The 20,964-nt window shown below is 37.9% G+C and overlaps 2 protein-coding genes across 3 annotated transcripts; one reads left to right on the forward strand and one right to left on the reverse strand.

Moving 5' to 3' along the window:
* Nucleotides 1-942: 942 nt before the first annotated feature.
* ABIL1 (ABI-1-like 1) lies at nt 943-11,434 on the reverse strand. Its single transcript, XM_077373104.1, has 9 exons — nt 11,196-11,434; nt 9,360-9,442; nt 8,887-9,037; nt 8,697-8,796; nt 8,511-8,603; nt 8,309-8,393; nt 8,114-8,166; nt 7,865-7,965; nt 943-1,268 (listed from the first exon to the last, which is right to left on the reverse strand). The coding sequence occupies exons 1-9, from the start codon at nt 11,271-11,273 to the stop codon at nt 1,113-1,115; spliced, it is 900 nt and encodes a 299-aa protein (XP_077229219.1). The 5' UTR covers nt 11,274-11,434; the 3' UTR covers nt 943-1,112.
* Nucleotides 11,435-13,903: 2,469 nt separating this feature from the next.
* On the forward strand, nt 13,904-20,251 carry LOC143860118 (uncharacterized). Of its 2 annotated transcripts, XM_077370646.1 has the most exons (8): nt 13,904-14,067; nt 15,331-15,420; nt 17,147-17,265; nt 18,302-18,438; nt 18,540-18,687; nt 19,554-19,647; nt 19,749-19,841; nt 19,933-20,251. In XM_077370646.1, exons 2-8 carry the CDS (start codon nt 15,408-15,410, stop codon nt 20,025-20,027), a joined length of 699 nt encoding a protein of 232 aa, XP_077226761.1. In that variant the 5' UTR covers nt 13,904-14,067; nt 15,331-15,407; the 3' UTR covers nt 20,028-20,251. The 2 variants fall into 2 exon arrangements, with proteins under 2 accessions (XP_077226761.1, XP_077226762.1); XM_077370647.1 differs by lacking the exon at nt 19,554-19,647 and having other exon boundaries at nt 19,682-19,841.
* Nucleotides 20,252-20,964: the final 713 nt, after the last annotated feature.

Genomic DNA, 20,964 nt, shown 5'->3' on the forward strand with positions numbered 1-20,964 from the left:
CCTTCTATATTTAGAAAACCAATCTATCAAAAAGTTGTTTTTGAGGGATTTACTAGCGTCCATGGCAGAAGGCATCTCGTGGAGCGTCCTTTGCATGACAGAGCAGCCACATAGGCTCAGATTTTGTCGCTCCACGAAATACCTTCTCGATGGACGTTAGCAAATCCCTTGTTTAGATGAATTAAATGAAAAAGACAATCTGCTGAAAAGTAAGCCTGTGTGGCTGCTATCACGTGCAACAGCCCATCCGTGAAATGCCTTCTGCGTTGGTCGCTAGCAAATTTTCTTATTTAAACCTTAAAATATGTAAAACATTATAAATAATTTCTTTCTTTATAGCTATTAAAAATCCCATACGCCCATATTATTCTAACCATTATCCTTCAAAAGAAAATTCTTTAACCATTAAATACCCTGTAGCTGTAAACTACTTGTCTACTTTGTAGCTATTAACAACCTGTTTGTTTTGGACTTTGAGAACCAATTGTGAGTCCAAAACTGATTATTGGACTGAAATTTACGTTGAATAATGAATCCAGCAATCAGTTTTGGACTCACAATCGGTTCTTAAAATCCAAAACAAACAGGGCCTTGTTGGTCTCCTTCCATTATCATGTTAAAATGATAAAGAATAGTTGTCAAAAATTAGTCTTAAATGAAATGCTTGCCGGCATTCGAATGGACCCAGAAACTTTGAAACCCATCTCCATTTCCGATCAAGTTTCATTCGATTATGATTAAAAATGAAAAGTCTATGCCTGGGACTTCGATATAGAACTCTCTATAAACAGAAAAAGCACTCACGCCACAAGCTCCTTCCACCAATTTGTAGTTCCCCTGCTCCCAACAGTGGGAACAATATGACCCACTGAAACATAAAACAGTCCCATCACTAGCGGTAATGGGAACTGGAGAATCACCTATTGGGGAACAAGCAAAAACTACTTAAGCCCTCCTCTTTCTTATATTGTTACCTATCAGTACATTAAAGAAAAGACAGAATAGGAACTGTATTGCATAATTGACTAGATCGAATACAGGCTTATGCTAAGAAATTGATTACCGAAATAAGTTCAGTAGATCGCCTCTTCATTTGGTTCCAAAGGACAAGATCAAGAGGCATAACTCGTCTTCTGCTTTGCTGATTTGTGTTTGAGAAAAAAGGAAGACAGCATGCTCTTGCTACGAACAGGTGGGCGGGAGATCTCACGACGAGGATTGTCAAAGGATCTGAAAGTCGATATTGGTTTGCCGGGCTTCGATGAATCCTGCCACAAAGAAATAGGCCATATCTCATGTCAATGTAGACTGCCAAATCAAAGAAGTGATTTCAATTGATAAGGTCACAAACAGGCAAAACCTTTACAATTTCTAAATTCCTATTGTTTTGAAAGATATCTAAGCATGCTCCGGTTGCAGCATGTTTAGTAAGATTTCAGATATAAATGCCAAAATGCAGAAACTTTAGTAGGCTTTCTCCATGTCAAACAGAACGGAGCCAGGCTTTTGAGCATCGAAGTTAACAGCTAAAATGGGAATGGAAGAATGATTCACATTATATCAAAATGTAGACTGCCAGAATCCACACAAACACATAGCAGCATGCAAATTTTCCAGTCCCCTCCATATTTCAGATACACTGCCTCAGCTATTGAAGCATTGATAGAGACATGAACGCCAAAAAACAATGAACTTTCTTGGCTTCTCTTCTTGTCAAACATGAAAGAGATTACATAACGGCCTTTAGTTTTTGTTTTCTTACAATAACAAGCTATGTAACAACTAACAAAAAGACAGCACTTACATATACTAAGCCTGCCTATATGTATCGATATGGACAAGAGAGGTGACATGGGCAGAAAAGGTCCCTTAAAACTCATAATTTCATAAATGAAGTTGTCTACTGTTTCCTTATTTTTGGGTTTCTCTAATTTAAAACTATATTTTATATATGTTAATATGACTATGGATGCATCAGGCATCCTGAAGTAGCTTTGTCCAACATCATACATCTATGTCAACACTGACAAATGTGTCCATTGATTGCAACAGAAGTGCTCGATATCTATAAAATAATACTGGTGCACTTTGACAGTTGATGTCCCAGCTCATGGATGGTCATACAGGATAGGAAGATAAGACAAACCCTTCATGTTGCGCCGCCCATGGAAAACCCAAGAACACGGCAATTACTTCTAATAGCCACCCAAGTGTTAACTTTAACCTATAGGGATAATATAGGTGACTATACATGCGCCCATTGCTATGATGCACTTGTACAGTTTGTGTACTTTTATCTTCTATCCCTTGGCTAGTGTATAGACAGTTTGTTATTTGCCAACTCAAGAAAACACATATTGTTTGGTCTTAATGTACAGTCCTAGCAGTTAGTTGCGACAAACCATTTATGTTAAGACATTCACCACAAACCCAAGATCATGGCACTTGCTACTTATAAATCTCAATTGTAAAAAGTTGAACCTTCAACTTTAAGGGATAATCTCAATCATGTGGCATGGTTTCCATTTATGACACAATACTAAAACTAAAATGGCAGCCACGACCATCTATAACATGAATGCAAAACTCAAAACCTTCTCTTTTTCTTTTGATTAATTGAAAGAAACTTTCTATCGAGAAAAGTGGAAAGAATGGATGCTAATTTATTAGCCTTATAACTTGTTTTGATTGGATATGGGCGATATCACACCAAGACTAACACGAGAATCTGCAAATATTTTTGAGCTTTGAGAAAAACAACCACAGTGCCAGAGTCCCTTACATAACTCTAATTTGTAAGCCAGTGCCTTCGCTTGAAATACGATTGTAGTTCTAGTTGGGCCAATGATGGTAACCTGGCTTGCCTTGCATAGAACAAAATCTAGCAAATCTCCAGATATCCAAAAATAATATACTTGGGGGAGTTGCAAACTAACATTACCTCTAACCAACCAAATGAGGAAAGCTTCCAACAAATTTGGGAAGAAGATGACGGAGGGAGAGGGGGTCGCAAGAGCCTAGCTTTCTAGCAAACTTTCCACTATCCATAACCAAGTCAATGATATATGTCTAAAGAACAACAAAAGAGAAGAAAATTTGGAAACATCAAAGGTTATTCCTCTGACCGCATTTGAAATCAAGAGTTTCACCAAAACTCCTGATATTATAACTCCTTTCAGATCTTCCAAATTATCAAGAAGAAGAGGAAAACCACTAGCACCTCTTTCTCACATAAGCATTAGCAATTGTTCCAAGCAGCTGACCTGGAATTTACTAAAAATAAATTGACAGAAGTACTGGAGAAAAAGAAGAAGAAGATAAAACCGTAACTGGTTTAACCAAGACCATCCTATAAAGAGATGGGGGTTTACTCATCCTCAGAGTTGCATTATGCTTAGAGGCCTGTTGCCGTCATTTTAACATCTAAGTGATTGCTCGCTAGAGCCTTTATTTCATGTGGCCAGCTGGGCAAGACCAGGTGTTACAAGCTACAAGAGCTTGGGCCCAATTGATTGCATGTCAAAGCCTGTGCTACTCCCTACCAGCACTCAGTGCTCTGCATGTATCTCCTAAGAGTCTAACTTAGGATGTTGACATTGGTGCTATAAATCAAATGACAAGCACAACAACAATCTTCAATTTCCATAATTTTTGCATTAGCAAAGTTCTTTTCCAAGGATCTCCTATCAAAGTTTAGGAGTTGGTCTGCTAAATTAAAGTAAGAATCTCCCATATGATATGTCTCCTTTTGTATTCTTATTTAAGATAAAAATCTTCTTTGTAAATCCAACCCAAAACTCTTAACACATGTCCCTTACATATCACAGTAGTAGGACAAGAGCATTAGTTTGAGTGGGAGTGGCAACAGGTACATAATAAGCTCTTTCAGGACTCAAGAGTGTCTAGGAATCACATGATTTTGAAGTGCGGGTAGCACCTTAAGAGAAGATTCATGCGATTATAGATGTATAGTAAGCCACATCCCTTACAGAGCAGAGCCACCATCTTTCAATTGCAGAAGGCAACTCAATGGATGAAGTCGACAAGCATTAGAGGACAAAAAGAATATTGGTTTAAGATATCACAACTTAGACTAGCATGTCACATTACCTCTACAGCCAAAATGGTTAATAAATTCATCCAGGAAACAGAAAAACCTTAACTAGATGTAGTCTAGACTCTGTAAAATAATCCACTACGTAAAGTCAAATCCTAAACAAGGTAAAAAAATCCGACCAGAACCAAGTCATTCTGGCCCTGTTATGCAGCCAAAATGGTTAATAACCTCCTACAAAATATGTCACAGCAAAAATGGTTAATAACCTCATTCTGGCCCCGTTTCGGAATTCAGGTTTGTTTCGCAACACTTGGGACGAAACGTTCCAGAACGACTAGGTCTCGGCCCATGCTGTGTCATGCCTTGAAACCATGTTTTAATCTTTACCTTTAACACATACTTCTTTCTTCCATAACGTGCTTTAGGATTGTAGTGTACAAAATATTCAAATGGGGGCTGGTTAGCCAAGAAGAAAGACCAATGTCCTATAAAATGACTTAATTGGTTAAAATTAGTCTGCTAAAAATTTCAAATATAAATGTGTAGTACTGCCCAGATCAAAGTAAGAAGCAAAGCATAAAGCAATGTCCACAACATCCTTTGAGTTGACTTGGGTGAGGTTGTTCCACTTTCAAGTAAGAAGTATGTCACAAAAAACCACATGGTTATATATCGCAATAGTCCAAGATATAAGCTACAGATGGGCCAATCTTCCATGAAAAGAACCTACAAGTATTGAGCTGGATTTTTCATTATGTGGGTAATAGCAGAATAGAAGTATCATCCCCATAGGAGATATCAGATTGCAGATGTGTTTACCAATGCCGCAAACAGGAAAGGGAGTATTCAGTTTACTAGTTGACAGGTCATAAATGATAGGTCTGAAGTCACCAACTACAAAGCAGTATTAGAAATGATTAGATACAAGAATCTTTTTTTGACATCAGATACAATATTCCATGCAATTTGTTTCACATAATGGAGGGTAAAGTTGAAATCTTTTTCAAAATACGCATAACGGCATAAGCAATATGTTCGAAATAGCTTGACTTGAAGTCTCAAAGAAACAATCTTCTGGCCCCATTGATTTTTGCTGCCATTAATCTATGTGAATCCAAAGACAGGTCAAACCCTTAATTGTGTTTGCATACAAAACTTCCCATCAATATTTACTTCAATGGAGACAGGTCAAACCCTTTATTGTGTTTGCGTACAAAACTTCCCATCAATATTTACTTCAATGGAGACATGGTTTCCCTCTAGATGTAGAAAACTAACAACAAAACAATGCATAGTTTTAGTTTCCGGTATTGATGTCGTGAACTGTCTGTTTCCATGAGAGCCACTCAATAACAAATTTTAGGACTTTTCTTTTGTGCAACATTCGACCTCATTAATTTCACATTTTTATCAGCCAGAAATACTTGGTTCAATTCTTAGATCAAACCCATTCATAAGAGGACCCAATAACTGTTTTTCAAACTAAAATCAAGATGTCATGGGTCATTGACCATGAATGATGCGATCCAGCCTACTTGATTAGTAGATCTAGCTTTATTGTGGATCCTTGATTAGTTTAGGCTTTATTTCTATTTTCAGCTACATTTTAATTAGGATTTGTTTTTATTTCTAGCACATATTTATCCTAGAAGTGGGGCTGTCCACATCACCTATGGCCCACTTTATTACTTTTTTTTTTTTTCTCTTTTATCCCTAGCCTACATCATGACCAACTCACTTTAAACTCCCTTTTATTTCTTATTGGATCCTAGAGGGAGTCTCTCTCTCTCTCTCTCTCTCTCTCTCTCTCTCTCTCTCTCTCTCTGGAGGAGTCTTACTGTGGAGAACTCTCTATCACCCTGCCTTGGAGGTAAATTCGGCCTCCTTGAGCCTAGAACTCCACAAACTTTCAAGTTTTCCTCAAAATCCCAGGCTGGCCCCAATTTCCAAACATCCCTTTCTTATTTATAGGTAAGGAGCCTTGTAGAGGGCTGATTTGATAACTGCCCCTGCTGATGTGGCAGCAGTGGCTGATTAGATGGCAACTCCTCTAACTTCTTCTTGGATGACCAGCTATCTCTTCTCCCTATTGCTTGGTTACATTATGTAAACACACACACGCGCGCGCGCGCGCACACACACACACACAATCATAGTTATCAAACTTGTACAGGTCATAGGAGTCAACTCGCGAGTCGAGTCGAGTCGAGTCACTGGGATTTCGAGATGAGACGCATGGTTGACTCGCCTCTGTTGAAGACTCGTCCGAGTCGTATGGTGACTCGTCCGAGTTGAGTCACGAGTCGTCCAAGTCGTCTGTTAAATTATTAAAAGATAATGAAAAAAATAAGATTGATGATGGTTATGCGGTTGGGTGCTTTGATGTTGAAGATAATTGATGAAAGACTAGATAAACAAATTCATAGACCTCTTCATGCGACGACTTATCTTTTAAACCCCAAGTAAGTTTCAATTTTATTGTTATTGATAGATTTTGAATCATTAATGATTAGTTTATTATAATGAGGACCTTGACTTTGGAGATTATTGAGTTCTCCGTTTTTTGGGGGAACTTGAATGGTTTGAATGTTTCTTGTTTGATGCTTGAAAACTTGGAAGTTGGAACTTAGAACTTCATTATTTTTGTGCATGCAAGTTACAAGCATATAGTTATTTATATTTTTGGATTAGTGCTTTATTTATGTGCTATTGGGTTATATTTTTTACATGCTTCATCTTTTGATATATAATTACACTATTTTCAACTAAATTTCTGTTATTGTCAAAAACTCCTACGAGTCGAGTCGAGTTACGAGTCATAAATTAAGAAATAGAGTCACGAGTCGAGGCACGGGTTGACAACTGTCACAATCACCTAACTACATGCTATTGCCCTCTCTTGGGGCCTTATTTACAATGGATGCCATCAGCACCTTCAATCCTCCTAAAATGAAGCCCAAGAGCCTCAGTGGTCCCGTGTCTACATCACTATCGCTCCAGCAACTCTCGGAAGCTCCTACACTATGAAGCTCAAGGCCGAACCCTACATGACCAATGTAAGGGTTTCCCTTATACCTCTGCTTCGTCACAGTTTGATTTGTTGCCTTCTTTGAGCTTTGCCCTTGGATTTACAGCGTAGTTCATCTTGACCAGTCCCTCTACAATACCATAGCATCACACTCTTTGCTTCTCTACCTTTACCCCTTTACCCCATTACCCCTAATTTCTTTGGGCCATTAGATCAGTTTGCGGACAGGTTTGTTAAATCCTTATCTCTTACTGATTATAGATCTGATTTCTCTGATTCTGATTATATTATTAGCAGTCTACTTAGCTGAATTGGTACTGTTTGTGAAATATTTCAGAGGCTAGGAATCTTCGTGAAGACCTAACTGCCTTTTGACTACTACTTGCCTCTGATATGAGCATGTATAGTGTTCTATTTACTGAAATTAGAACCTATTTACGCTCCAAAAGTTCTCAGCAAATGATTCGCAAACCCTAGGTTTGCACAAATGAAGAAATCAAAATCTATCTCCAAAACAATATTAAGTAGTTGGAACAATAACATGATGGAAATGCATATCTACAGCAAAGAACCATTTTCAGGGATGTAGAAACATGTATAAGTGAAGCCCACACATGAAAAAACAAAAATACATGAAACTGATAGCTCAGCAAGCTGAAGAATACAGGATAGCAGTAAATGTTAAAAACAATAGATCATTCTACATCAAAGAATCAGGCATGCACTTAGAAGAACCTAGGGCATGTTTGAGTTGTTTTTGTTGTTGATTTGGCCATTACCCTCCTTGTGACACCAAAAGTATGCAGAACTGCACTAGAAGCAGGAACTCCACTAGCTAGCTGAAGATGAGTTGAGGAGGATGAAACAGCCCCTTCACCATCTACAAGTATGAGAGTTTAAAGCATAAGAAGCATACTTCTCTACAACTGAAAATCATAACTTCAATATACAGAACAACCATTGTTGAAAAAATGGTATTAAAGGAAAGAAAAGATATATTAACAGAAAAAACTTTAACAAGGAGATACCCAGCAGATGGAAGACTTCAGAAGTTGTTCCAGAGACTTTAAGGTCTTGAATGCTGCATGGCAGATGGAAAACAGTAAAACTTTAAGATGTCAATAATACAATAGGGGAGCTTCATTGATGCACATGAACACCTAAACACTCAGATATCAATTGCAGTCCCCTAAATAGAATTAAATGAGAGGGTATGAAGTTACCCAGTCGGTGCATGTGAGACCCCATTCAAGGTAGACTTAGTTTCTGATGCTAAATGCCATGAAAGAGTTTTTGACGCAGGAGTTCCTAGTATGTGCATCAAGACCATTAAGAACATGCTCATTCATGCATACAAAAACAGCAAAGCTGGTACGCAGATGGCTGAAAAGAACTGAACGTGCCTCCATCAAAGAAACTAGGTACCTGATGGATAAAAATGTGGTTTTCCTTGAATATGTTTCTGCCTAGCATCAGTCTCTTGCAGTGGACTACTCTGCACCTTTTTGTTCACAGAATCTAGCTTGGGGTTTCAAATAAAAAGGGTTAATACAGGATCCCATCATTGTCAATTGTCTGTAGAAATGATTTCATAATAAGTCGTGGCCATACTTGGTAAAATGTAATGCTTGTGATGTCTTGGGATGATTGTCAAGAGTTGCTGCTGCCTGAGACCTTCTTTATCCGTGTAAGTTTGGCAAGTGAGAACTTGCTACATAGTAAGTGAAGTCAGCTTCAATCCAACTAAGAAAGTTAATTTTTCTGAGCTAAGGTTCAGTCAGTTAACTGTCAAAAAAGCTACCTGATTGAGACATGAAATCTTTAGCTCCACCGTTGAGACATCCAGTGTTTGTTGTTCAAACAGGTCAGTTAATTTGTAAGCCACGGTTCCAAGATGATCAACAGCATTGACAAGGGCCCGTACTGCATAATCTTTAAGATTATCGAGTACCCTGAAAAAAAGGAAATTGCAACTTAGCTTTTTACAATAGAAGCAGAAATGTACGAGCCTCCAACCATTAAGACAGTTCATATCAGGAATATCCCGACTCCCTTTCTGTTAGTAATAAAATAGGCAGGCTTCCTTCAAAAGATACATTCATTTCAATATATGGGGTCCCTTGTTCACTCAGTGCCTAGTCAATACTTGGTACTACGTTTTATTTGTGAATAATAACAATAATTTTCCCAGGATTTTACTAGAGTTTCAGAAAGAAACTATATGATGTAACTAGTATGTTGTTTCAAAGAGAATATGTAAGAAAGTACTCTTACATCTGTTTCTGGTCATTATGAAGATAAGACTTTTCACAGTATTCAGCAGCAGAATAAAGTTGAGGCCTTAAGTTCTTCAATTCCTGAAAAGTGCATATAGCCAATACAATAAGGATATCAAGTCACGAAATCAAGCAAAAAATATTTATAGTTGAAAAGAAGTTTAGCCATGTTAAGGAGGATTCACTACTACAGAAAGAGCCCCATATGATTTCTGAACAGGAAAAGAAACGAAAAACTAAGGAACCTTAGGCGTAGGATCAAGAAATTGGATTGTCTTTACAGAAAAGAAGAAGAAAAGGTAAAATAGATTAGAAAAAGAAAAAGAAAAATTCTGCCAAATTCAGTTAGAAATGTTTGATAAAATTTTGACTCTTTTTGGAAATATCTGGTCTGTATCGAAAGTTCCTACCTTTATCTGCTGAGTTTAAGGTCCAACACGATCCTTGACTAATGCTTAGCATAACTGTAATTAGCAATGACATATGATAGCCTTACGCTACACTTTGAGCCTCGAACAATGTCACTGTCATAGAAGCCATTGCGGCCAGGTAAGATCACTGTTATCTAGCGCTGCAGACCCATGCTTCCATCTTATATGGTAAGTACCTTATCAATGTTCAAACTTCAAAGCATGAAAAATAGGTTCAGTTTAAAGACTTCAGTTCAAGAAAGTCTTTACCCGTTTTTGTGGTGAGTTTATAAAGGCCAGACAATGTCTTAATACACGAATTAGAAGCACTGATTATTCTTCTTCTTTTTTAATGTCAGTCCACTTTAATTCTAGCCGTGTGAGTGAATGTACTATACTGTGCAACTGTAGGTTCACATTTTCACAACTAGTGGATGTCGTGGGTTTGGCTTCCCTAACCTCGCAACTTCAAATATGAAAAAAATGGTTTTTTCCTATCGTCAATGGGGTCAAAAAGCATCAAAAGCCCTTTGATCCCTTTACTCTTCAACAGTTTAATTTGCATTGTAGAACTGCTCACTGTTTGTCAGGAAACCCAACACAACGGCCAACATCTAATTAACTCCAAAAGATATGAAAGAAATGAATCATTCAAATCAATTGATCGAGTATGGAAGTTGCAAAAAACCAAATCAAATCGTCATGGGCATCATAATTACAATATCATTTGCAGGGAATCTAACCGGGTAGAACTCACCCCTAAAAGCTAGCCTTTAGAGGAAGGGTGCCCATTCACTTATAACCCATCCACATCCATTTCACATGTCCGATGTGGGACTATTGCTTTTCCGTGGCGTGGAACTCCAACAATATCAATTCCACAAAGGCAGCATCCATCCAATTTCAGAATGCATGCTGTGTGAATAGGGAAAGAGATCAATGCGAATCTTGAATATCTATTCGAGTTTTACCCAGATTAGGTGGTCTAGGATTTACACCCGGAGTAGAATTTAGGCTTCTTTAGATTGCAATTTCAACACAAATTGTAATTTAATCAGTCCCAAATTGCAATTTTTGTACATCCAAACGCAATCTAGTGCAGAATCAAAACTTTTGACCCAATAGCTCCTAAAAGATACAACTAAGAGGAAGAAAATCGAGAAATTAGCAGAAAGATTCAGCAAGAAAGAAAAGAAGAAACTATAAGTCTATAATGCAGAACGGCGAAATGCAGTTTTTACCAAACAAATTCGGTATACCCTAGAATGGAAAATAGGAATCAATAAACCCTAGAATCAAAACACAAACATATGAAGAGAACCGATCCCCACTAAGGAAACAAAGAAATCAAGCAGATCCAATCCGAAAAATCGAGAACATGCAAAAACAGATCTCGAGAATGAGAAAAAATGACAAAATCTCACCTGCAAGGCCTTTATAAAGTTCTTGCTTCTCTCCATGGAGACCTCATCGAAGGTCATGGCCCGATTTTCCGCCTGCATTTTCTCTTCCTCGATCGCGTGTGAGAGATATTCAGAGATTTCTATCTTCTCAAAGGAAATTAATAAATGAGGGAGAATGAGAGGAGAGGGGGAATTTATGGGGGCATGGCGTTGGGTTTTGGTGGAAAGTTTTACAGAGAGAGAGAGAGAGTGGAGTCGAAGCAATTCAATGAAATTTATTCTAAAGGCAAAATGATGATGTATTTATTGATTAGTTATATATGGTTGTTGAGTGTAGATGACTTTTACAAGAGGGGTCTGAAAATGAAGACACCTTCCCTTGAAAAAGACAGTAAGCAGAACCCAATAGGCTTGATTAGGGTCCACGCGTCTTACTTTTTCTAACAGGGTCCAAGAGGTCTGTTTTAGGGCTCCACACTTGTTACCAGCCGGTTTCGAACCTCCGTTTAGCACGAGCTTAAGTCCGCTTTAAACACCAAATTTATGTTTATGCTTCACAGTTCGCATCATACTTTGCATTGCTGGCCCATTAGGGGCGGAGACCGGAATTTACACCATAAAAGAGATTTTGCTATTCATTGGGGCCAGGGCCCCCTCATGCTATATGTGCCTCCGCCCTGTGGGCTATGCTACGCTACGGAAAGGTGTAAAATGAGCCCATGTATTAAGCCATGAGCCACGAATTTGCTCGAGGATGACCGATAAATGGTCATTATAGCATGTTGGGGCCTACAATTTTACACCTCATATACTGATGTAGTGGGGCCACCTTTTACCTCTCATTCTGATGAGTGAGGCCACTATTTTACACATACCATTGGTTAAGAATGTTAGTGATTTAATAAATTCCAATCCCTCCAAGAAAGGATTGCATTCTACTTTGAAAATCTCATGGTGTGGGCAGTCTTTTTCCAAAAATACTATGGGGCCCGACTCCTAGGATGATCCAAACCATTCGTTTGTTTGGCTAAAGCGTTAAGATATCCTATGGAAATGATTTAAGGGGAGCCCCCTATTTACATTATGACCCAACAAATGAACATCTTGAATCATCCAATGAAGTATGAAGTGGGTGCAGTATCATTTGAAAAATAAGGAAACGATAAATGTGCCCCTTTTCATTACTTCGGACACCAAGCTCCATTTTATGTGGCAATGGGGTCGGTCGAATCCTTCCCATGTGAAGTACATCAGCCCCTCTGCAGTCATAAATACACTGCAGCTGGGTGTCCCAAGTAATGAATAGGGGTGCATTTATCACTTTCCGAAAAATATTGGACTTTTCATACACAGCATATAAATCTCATGTAGCTGAAGTGTTGTTCCCTTAGCACCTTGTCCAGATTTTTTTGTGCTTGCATTAGCGAATTAATAGAAACTTAGTTACAGAGAGCATTAATTTAGGTGAAAGAGAGAGGGATTTGTGAAAAAAGGCCCAATTGAACTGATTTAAGAAAATAAATCCCGAGTGAGCGAGGGGGGGGGGGGGACTTTTTTTTGCTCCATAGAGAAAGAAAGGGATTTTTTTTTTCACACCGCATGTACAAAGAGACGCAGCACCAAACATCCTGCAAATTTTGGGTTCAACGTTAATGACCAAAACACCCGATTTCAAGTATAAATTTTCAAAGTAAAACCAACAACACATGATAGCGATCTATTGAAGTTTCTTTGCTCAGTCATACAACATCTAAAGAAAGTCGAGAGTAGAAAGTATGGTTCGTTGGCAATCAGAAAACGGATCTAAAATCAATTGCAGTCATTAGAATGGTTTTTCTGATGGCTGGTGAGCTACCTTTTACTGCCCGGGTTTTCCTCATATGCCATATTGGCCTTGCAGACAGGGGCAGAGCCAGATATTGCATGGGGGTGGCCATGGACCCCAACGACTTGCAAAATCCATGTTACCACTACGACAAAAAGGTTTTACCGGCGTTCACAAATTCCGCTAAGAGGTAGAAATACATTTACATGTGCTATTGAACGCCAGTAATAGTAAGCAGCCCCCCAAGGACCAATGCAGGCAAAGTGTAAATTAGCTTCCCCCCAGTGTAAATCCCTGGCTCCGCTCCTGCATGCGGACATACTTCGGCCGGTGTCTATTGTGTGCGCGAAATGTGACGTCTAGTGGGAGTGGCATTTATTTAAAAATTTAACCCTTTTTCTAATGAGATTGCTTGGAAAAAAAAAACCTCTTTTATAGAAAAAGACAGGATTCTTTACTGTGGCCTGTGTGCAAGAAAACAAATTAAACAACTCGAATCCCCCCAAATACCAAAAACATTGTTAAAAATGTCTAAATCGTTAGTCGACTTCGCTCTGGTCTTTAGCCTGGGAACGAAATTTTGTTTTCGGAACTGTTTTCCAAATATTTAAATTGAAGGTGAAATTGTAAGTTAAAAATGGTTGTAGGAAATTATAAATGCTAACCTTTTAATGAGGCTAGTGATATTGGCACTACCATATTTTGATAATTGCACTTACTCCCCTTGTCTTCTCCTTTTAATAGGCTTACTTGAGCGTGCAAATATATGACCTCACAGCCGGTTAAAAAGAAAAGACAAGGTGAGTTAGAGCAGTTATCAAAACATAGGAGTGCGAATATCAAGAGCCTCTTAAGAAATATATTAATATTAAGAGAAATTTCAGGGAACATTGCACAAGCCGAAAACGACTTGAGCAATGTTCGCATATGTGCGTTTCGGATTCTCTTGGAAGAATCAGCAGCCGAAAACGACTCACTTTTTGGCCTCGCGACAAGCGTTTATAAACGCTTGGGTTTCGGTCTCACGCCATTATTCCCACGAAGATCCAGACTTCCTCTTTTTTTGGGGTAATCTCTCTATCTTTCTCCAACTGCTTTTTCTTTTTTAAAGTAATTAGGGTTTTTCCTTTTTGCGATTTTTCTACTGTTTTATTCTCCCATGCAACATATATTTCCTCTTTAATGTCACTTTTACCCTCATCTTTCTTTTCCTGCACATAGTTTTCCAATTATTCCAGAAAAAAAGTACAAAACATGCTTTTTGTATCATCCCTAATTAGAAACCATTCATTAAAAAAAAAAAGAAACCCTAATATGAGTGTATCAGGTCTGAGTTGAACTAATTTAACCTGGTCCATTCCCATTATGGACTCGACAAGTTTCCTATCCGATTCAAGTTTACTCATTGAGCATTTAACATTGGATTTGTTTGTCCAACAAGTTTTAAATTCTGCTCTGGCAGGCATTTTATTTTGTTCCTGGATTGGAACACTCCGCTGTTCGACTCTACGACCCGTAGAATTCTTTTAGTAGGAAAAAATATTCAAGTATGGGTAGAATTTTAAGAGGGTTTTAGAAATTAATGAAATTCTCAAGAATGTAAATATGAGGGGGGTTTGGTGTGTATTCATCCTCCCATTCGTTTGGGTGGATTAAAACTCATCAAATTGTCCTTAGAAAAGGGGGCAGAAAGGGAAAACTGAGAAAAATCACTGCTAAAAAACCTTTTTTCTGGAAAATTTCCAGAATTTGGGAAAGTTTCCAGGCAGAATGGACTGGAATTCTGCCCGGAAAGTTTTGGTTGGTTTTGTGTTTCGTTTTCCATTCTAGATCAAACAAATTTAAATTGATTACTATCACCCAGTCTCACCACGCCCAAAAGTTATTCATCTACTATCAAGTGCTTGGACATTGGTTGAATCCTTATTTGTAGGATCTTGTTTTCTGCTTATAAAGAAACTATGCCCTCACTTTCGCATTAGCTAGGATGACCTTTTGTCTTTTCCTAGAAACAAGCATAAATTTGGTGCCATCAACATTTTTCTTTTTTTCTTTTTTTCCATTGCTACTTTTCTTCAGGGATTTATTTCTTTTGGATGTGACTTTTTTTTTTTTCAAATTAAGTATAGCTGAATTATATAGCGTCTGATTATATGTTTTCTTGAATTATCTCATATCAAGATCTGTGCAAGTAAATTAAAATTTATTTTGATGCGTCCGTACAATTGATTACTTCATTGACTACTTCTAATTCTTAAATCTTAAATGTTTTACCAGTCACTTTTTTCTGCTGTCAGATATTTCATTTGTTGACCTGTTTTGCTTATGCAGAATTGGACTTTTGCTTTCAATTCAATATATATAGATTCCTCTTTGAATGCTATAAGGAATTGAAGACCTAGAAGAAGATGGAGGACTGGGGTAATATTTAACTACTGTCGTATTGGCTGCTTGTCTCGATTTTGTTTTCTTGCTTCCAACGGAATTAATCACATTTATTTTGTGTATTTATCTTCACTGCCAAAAAGATGGGTGTAACTATTCAGCTAGGTTCTGGTTCTGATAGTATTGAAAACAAAAATGATTTACCCATCACCAAATTGCATTTCTTCCATTGTTTTATGTATCTGAAAAATTCTGATGGAGGTTTATTGTTTGATGTATATTCACTACGACACGACACCCAACAGAATTATAAAAATGTCAATTAGGCCAAAGAAATTCAAATGAAGCCATAGAAACACTAAGGTGGTGTTTTGATCTACGGAAAAGAAACTTATAAAAAATAAAATTCCAGGATCTAGTAGGCTTGCAATTTTCCTTGAAAGCAAGGGAAATTTTTTATTTTGGAAATTTTTTTTCCTTGGAAATGATGTAAACATTTAATAAGGCACGGCTGGTTGCAAAAAGAAAAATAAAAGGCCCGGATTGCATATACCAAAAACTATAGTCGCGCCGAAACAGAGTTTCCTGCCAGCTTGAGTGCAATTCAGTTATTCGTTTCTTTTCTGGACTGAATGCAGCCTTGTTCAGTATGCTGCGCTAGTTCTGTTTGTTCTGCGCCAGATCACACCAAAGCTACAGTCAAGTTTCTGTTTTGAACCACCTTCAGCTTTATCTAATTCATTTTCTACCCATTTCTTTTGGAAAGAAAGTCTGGACAGCATATGGCTCAGAACTTTTTGAACTAAAAACCAGGAATTACAACCCCTTCATCCAAGAAGTCATTTGTTAGCCGTTGGAAATGACTTCAAAAAGTCCTGATTGCAAGGAGTTGTTTGAGCAATTTATGTAAGGTCATAGAAGAATGAAGAGAGTAATAGACGGATGGAAGAGAAGCACAATGATGGATGGCATCTGAAGCATGTCACAGAAATGGGATTGGGTGGAGTGCAGAAAAACCAGCCCCCTCCCATGAATAAGCTATTGTTTCAAGAAGGGGAGCGGGATATATATGGGCAATACGGGTATGAGCCGAGGATGCCTAAGAGAACAATCCCTAGGTAAGCTGAACTTTGATGGATTGAGCTTGGGTAACTCTGGTTTAGCTGGTGTAGGAGGTCTCCTAAAGGATGATTGGGGTATGACCAGGTGGGCTTTCTTTGGCCCCATTGGGATCACGGTTTCCAATGAAGTGGAATTGGGAGCTGTCTTGCAAGGCATCAAAATTATCTAGGAGAGGGATTTAAGTATATTGATAGTAGAGGGAGATTCACTTAAATGTTATATGGATGGAGGATAGTTATCCCCCACCCATGGAGATTGGGTAATATGGTTGACGAGATACAGGAATGAGTGGCCGATTTCCATGTGCAATTCCCGCTTATTAAGAGGTCGGCGAATAGTGATGCAGACAGATTGGCACGGGTAGGTGCTAGTAGATCCGCTCTTGAGATCTTTGATTTCCTTCCCCTGAGGGCCCTTGTTTTTATTGTTAGCTCTTTCTTTTGCTCTTTGCTCTTCTTTTCCTTCTTGTTCCAACCATATGGGACTGAACAATTGCTAGCATGTGTATACTCACAAGTCACAACCAATGATGGGATATGATCACTTATTAATATTTCAATATTATAATTTTTTGAGCATTGCATGTTATTTTGATCCTTTTTGCTTCATTTTCAACCATTTTTGTTGCTTCCTGTATCAGAGGATGAGCTAGTGGCACCTATTCTTATAAAGGAACAACCTAAAAGTAAATGGGATGATGAAGATGTAGATGAAAATGATGTAAAGGAGTCTTGGGAAGATGAAGAAGTTTCTACTCCGGTAACGATTTTCACTGTTCTTGTTTACCTCATGTTTGTGTATCCATAGTTTAAATTTCGGCCGAAATCCAAAATTTTGGCCGAAATATTTTGGTGTTGATATGGACCTACACCGAAAGTACATGGAATTGGAAAAATACAGGATTTCCCCAAAATTTCGTTTTTCAACCTTATTTACAAAATTTCCACCGAAATTACTGAAATTTTATACATTTCGGTGTTTTTGAAAAAAAAAAAATGAAATTTTTATCAAGGTTTTTCGTGATTTCGGTTGAAATTTCCACCAAAACTGGTGGCTGAAACCGACATTCAAATCCTTGTGTGTCATTCTCACACTTATTTCCAAAAAAATGCGTGTTCAATACTTCAATTAGGTATATGATTTCATCAATCTTAATGAAAGAGATGCATTGCTCTCAGTCTTAAAATGAGTTCTTAAAGCATCAGGTGTAGGAAGGATCCTTAAGCACATCAACACATGCTCCTGAGAATGCCGGGCTTCCTGTATGTTCATAGAAAATCCTCAATATACTTGTGTTCTACTTGTGGGATTCTTTTCAGATATATGTGCTCTTCTGTTGGATTCATGGTTTTAAATTTCGGCCGAAACGTTTCGTTTCGGCCGAAATATTTCGTTTCGGTGGAAACCGAAACGAAATTCACTGTGAGTCGGAAAAGTACCAAACTTCGCCGAAACGTTTTGGAAATTTTGGCCGAAATGTTTCGTTTCGGTAAAATTTTGGTGAAATTTCGGAAATTTCGGTGAAACGTTTCGGTGAAGTACAAAATTTCGGTGAAATTTCGGTGAAATTTTTACAAGATTTCGTCCGAAATTTCGTACCGAAACCGAAACCGAGATTTAAAACCTTGGTTGGATTCTTCTCTACCTTTACATGTCCAATACAGTGATCTTATTTTCAATGGTTTCTTCTAATGCCGTAATTTGTTGGTTGCTGACCTAATTTTGTCCGCTGCTTCATTTAGCAATTGCACTAGAAAACAGAAAGCTCACGAGTTTTGGGGTCTGTTGGATTCAGCCACCCGAACCAGAACCTCATGTAGAAAAGGTCATTCCAAAACATGGGGGGAAAGCAAGTGGAAAGAAAGGAAAGACAGCCAAAGTTGCAGAGGAAGTGCTTGCTGATCCCGTGGCAGAGAAACTTCGCCAGCAAAGGTGAAACTAGGCATTTTCTTTGATCATTTTTTGTTGATTCAAAGACATTATTGTTATGTTCTTAGCTTATCGCCATTACATTTGATATTTCTCCATCTCAGGCTTGTGGAAGAAGCTGATTATAAGTCCACCACTGAACTGTTTGGCAAGAGAAGTGATGAGAAGTCACTTGATAATTTTATCCCCAAATCTGAGACTGATTTCCTAGAGTATGCAGAGCTCATATCACATAAGCTCCGTCCATATGAGGTTAGTTGACTTTATTGGGATAGTGTAGACTCTCCCCTGTAATTCATTTAACTAAAGTACAATTAATCCACTTAAATGTTGAGGATGAAAGGGGCTTAATGCCTGCTTCTGTGGTTTTTTTGCTGGAAATTATCAGCTCTTCTATGTTTCTCTTTAAATCCTAATTTCATGTGGTTTGCTTCTACGCTGTTGCATAGCATTTCTTTTTAAATTTTTATTCCGTAGCTTTTCCTTTAATCTGTTCCCTTTAAATGGATTTCTTATGATCAACAAATTTGCATTTCTTACCTTTGTTGCTTGTATTGAATGCTCATACATAATATCTCATCATGGTTGAGGATGGAAAGGGTTTCTAATCCTTATTTCTCCAGCTTTTATTTCCATAAGTTTTTTGTTTTTTTTAAAAAAAAGTTCCAGATGCGTTTTCTTTTAGATCTAGATTCATGTGTTTTTTGTTTCTTCAAGCCTTTAAGGGAAAAACCAGGTTTCTTTGTTTGAGTCCCCTTATTTCGCCCAAATACAACAATTTTTAATTACAGTTCTCTGTTTTATGTCACAATTTCTTTTTCATTAATAGGTAACCCAGGTATGGATCAACCTCAAAGTTGAGGCACACTCGACCAATTGCTACAATCTCAACCCACTCAATTTTCTCTCTAGTAAATTTCTTATTTAAATTGCTTATAAATTTAAATGCAACATATTAGCAGGTTGCCTATACGTTACAATTGAAATTATTTCAGAAGTTTGCTCCAGTCCCCCACAATACAATTTTGTGACCTCTGTGGCTTTTTTGTGGGTGGGATTGATGGGATCGATGAAAATACAAGGAGTTTGTCCTAATTTTTTTTTTAAAAAAATACCAGGAGGTTGTCCCATGTATTGTCAGGGAGATCCTATCTCTCTCACCACTGAAGAAGACTAGAGGGGCTATGCTTACGAGCACAATACAAGTTTTCGGTCAGTTGACCATTTCCTTAACTTTATATTTCAGAAAAGCTTTCATTACATGATCCTACTTAAGGCAGTGATGAGACTGTCAATGACACAATTGAAAGCAGCAGATGCGAAAGACGTTGCTTCTTCCATCACAACAATAGCAAATGAAAAGCTCAAAGCAGAGAAGGAAGCCAATGCCAGTAAAAAGAAAGCAGGTATGCATTTAGATTCACCTCCCTTCCCTTTTTAGTCACGTGCAAGCCCTAGTTTCTTTCTCATCTATTTTTCTCCTCTTATATGTCTCAGCTGGAAAGAAGAAACAACTTATTGTAGATAAGCCGGACGATGATGTGGCGGTCAATGCTTATGATGCCCTCGATGACTATGATGATTTTATGTAAGCGCTTACGAAAATGCAACTTCATTCATTTAATCTTTTGACCATAGAACTTGTATCCTGCGTCTCTGATAGAAGAAAGAGAATTATGAGGATCCTACGGCTTTAATTGCATGAGTCCGGCATGTGGGTTTCGGTTGGTAGTTGATACCACTCTCCGAAACTTGACACCAATTTGAGTGCTTATTTGTGATTTGTTGAATAAGAAGGTTTGGTTGTATTGTTTTAGGGTTTTTCTGTTCCTGCTTTTGTTGCATATGTTTCACCTGCATTTGCCCAGACTCCATGCCATCTATACAAAATACATGTATCAAAATACTCAACATTCAGTTATTCACATTATTACAATTTGAGTGATGCAGGACAATACCTAAACGAGGGAAAATCCTACACTCCTAATGGGATAATGGGTTCTAGGAAAGTTTAGGGCTAACTCATAGGAGGCTAAAGACACATACTGGTTAACTAGGGTTGATTTAAGGTAGAATTAATTGGCGGACAGCAGCAATATTGAGGCTTAAATTTGCATTAAATAATGAGAAAGAACACAATTAGCATGAACTAAACCTTAAAAAAATTAGTCGACACGTAAACGGTCCTTCGGGTAATTAGTTAAGGGCAAAATTAGGCGCTTGAATTTCGTTACTAATGGCTTGTAACTCTCGACTGTGGGCTTCACGACCCATTCTGTTAAGTCGTATCTCTTCGCGGAGAAGATTCATATCTGCCCTAGTGTCTTTTATGAGTTGGGCCAACTCATCATTCGACACCTGATTGCTGGTTGTCATCGTGTTGTAATCTTTACCACTCCTTGTTGGCATGCAAAGAGAACAAAAAATTGGACACTTATTTTTTTTTTTTACCTCAACACACTAAAAGGTTTCCTTAAAATATAAAAAAAAACTCTGTGCTTTGATACCAAGTTGATGCAGGACAATACC

Source organism: Tasmannia lanceolata, unplaced genomic scaffold (genome assembly GCF_043159265.1).
Source record: "Tasmannia lanceolata isolate RefF3 unplaced genomic scaffold, GAP_Taslan_0.1 ptg000037l, whole genome shotgun sequence".
Lineage (NCBI taxonomy): Eukaryota > Viridiplantae > Streptophyta > Magnoliopsida > Canellales > Winteraceae > Tasmannia > Tasmannia lanceolata.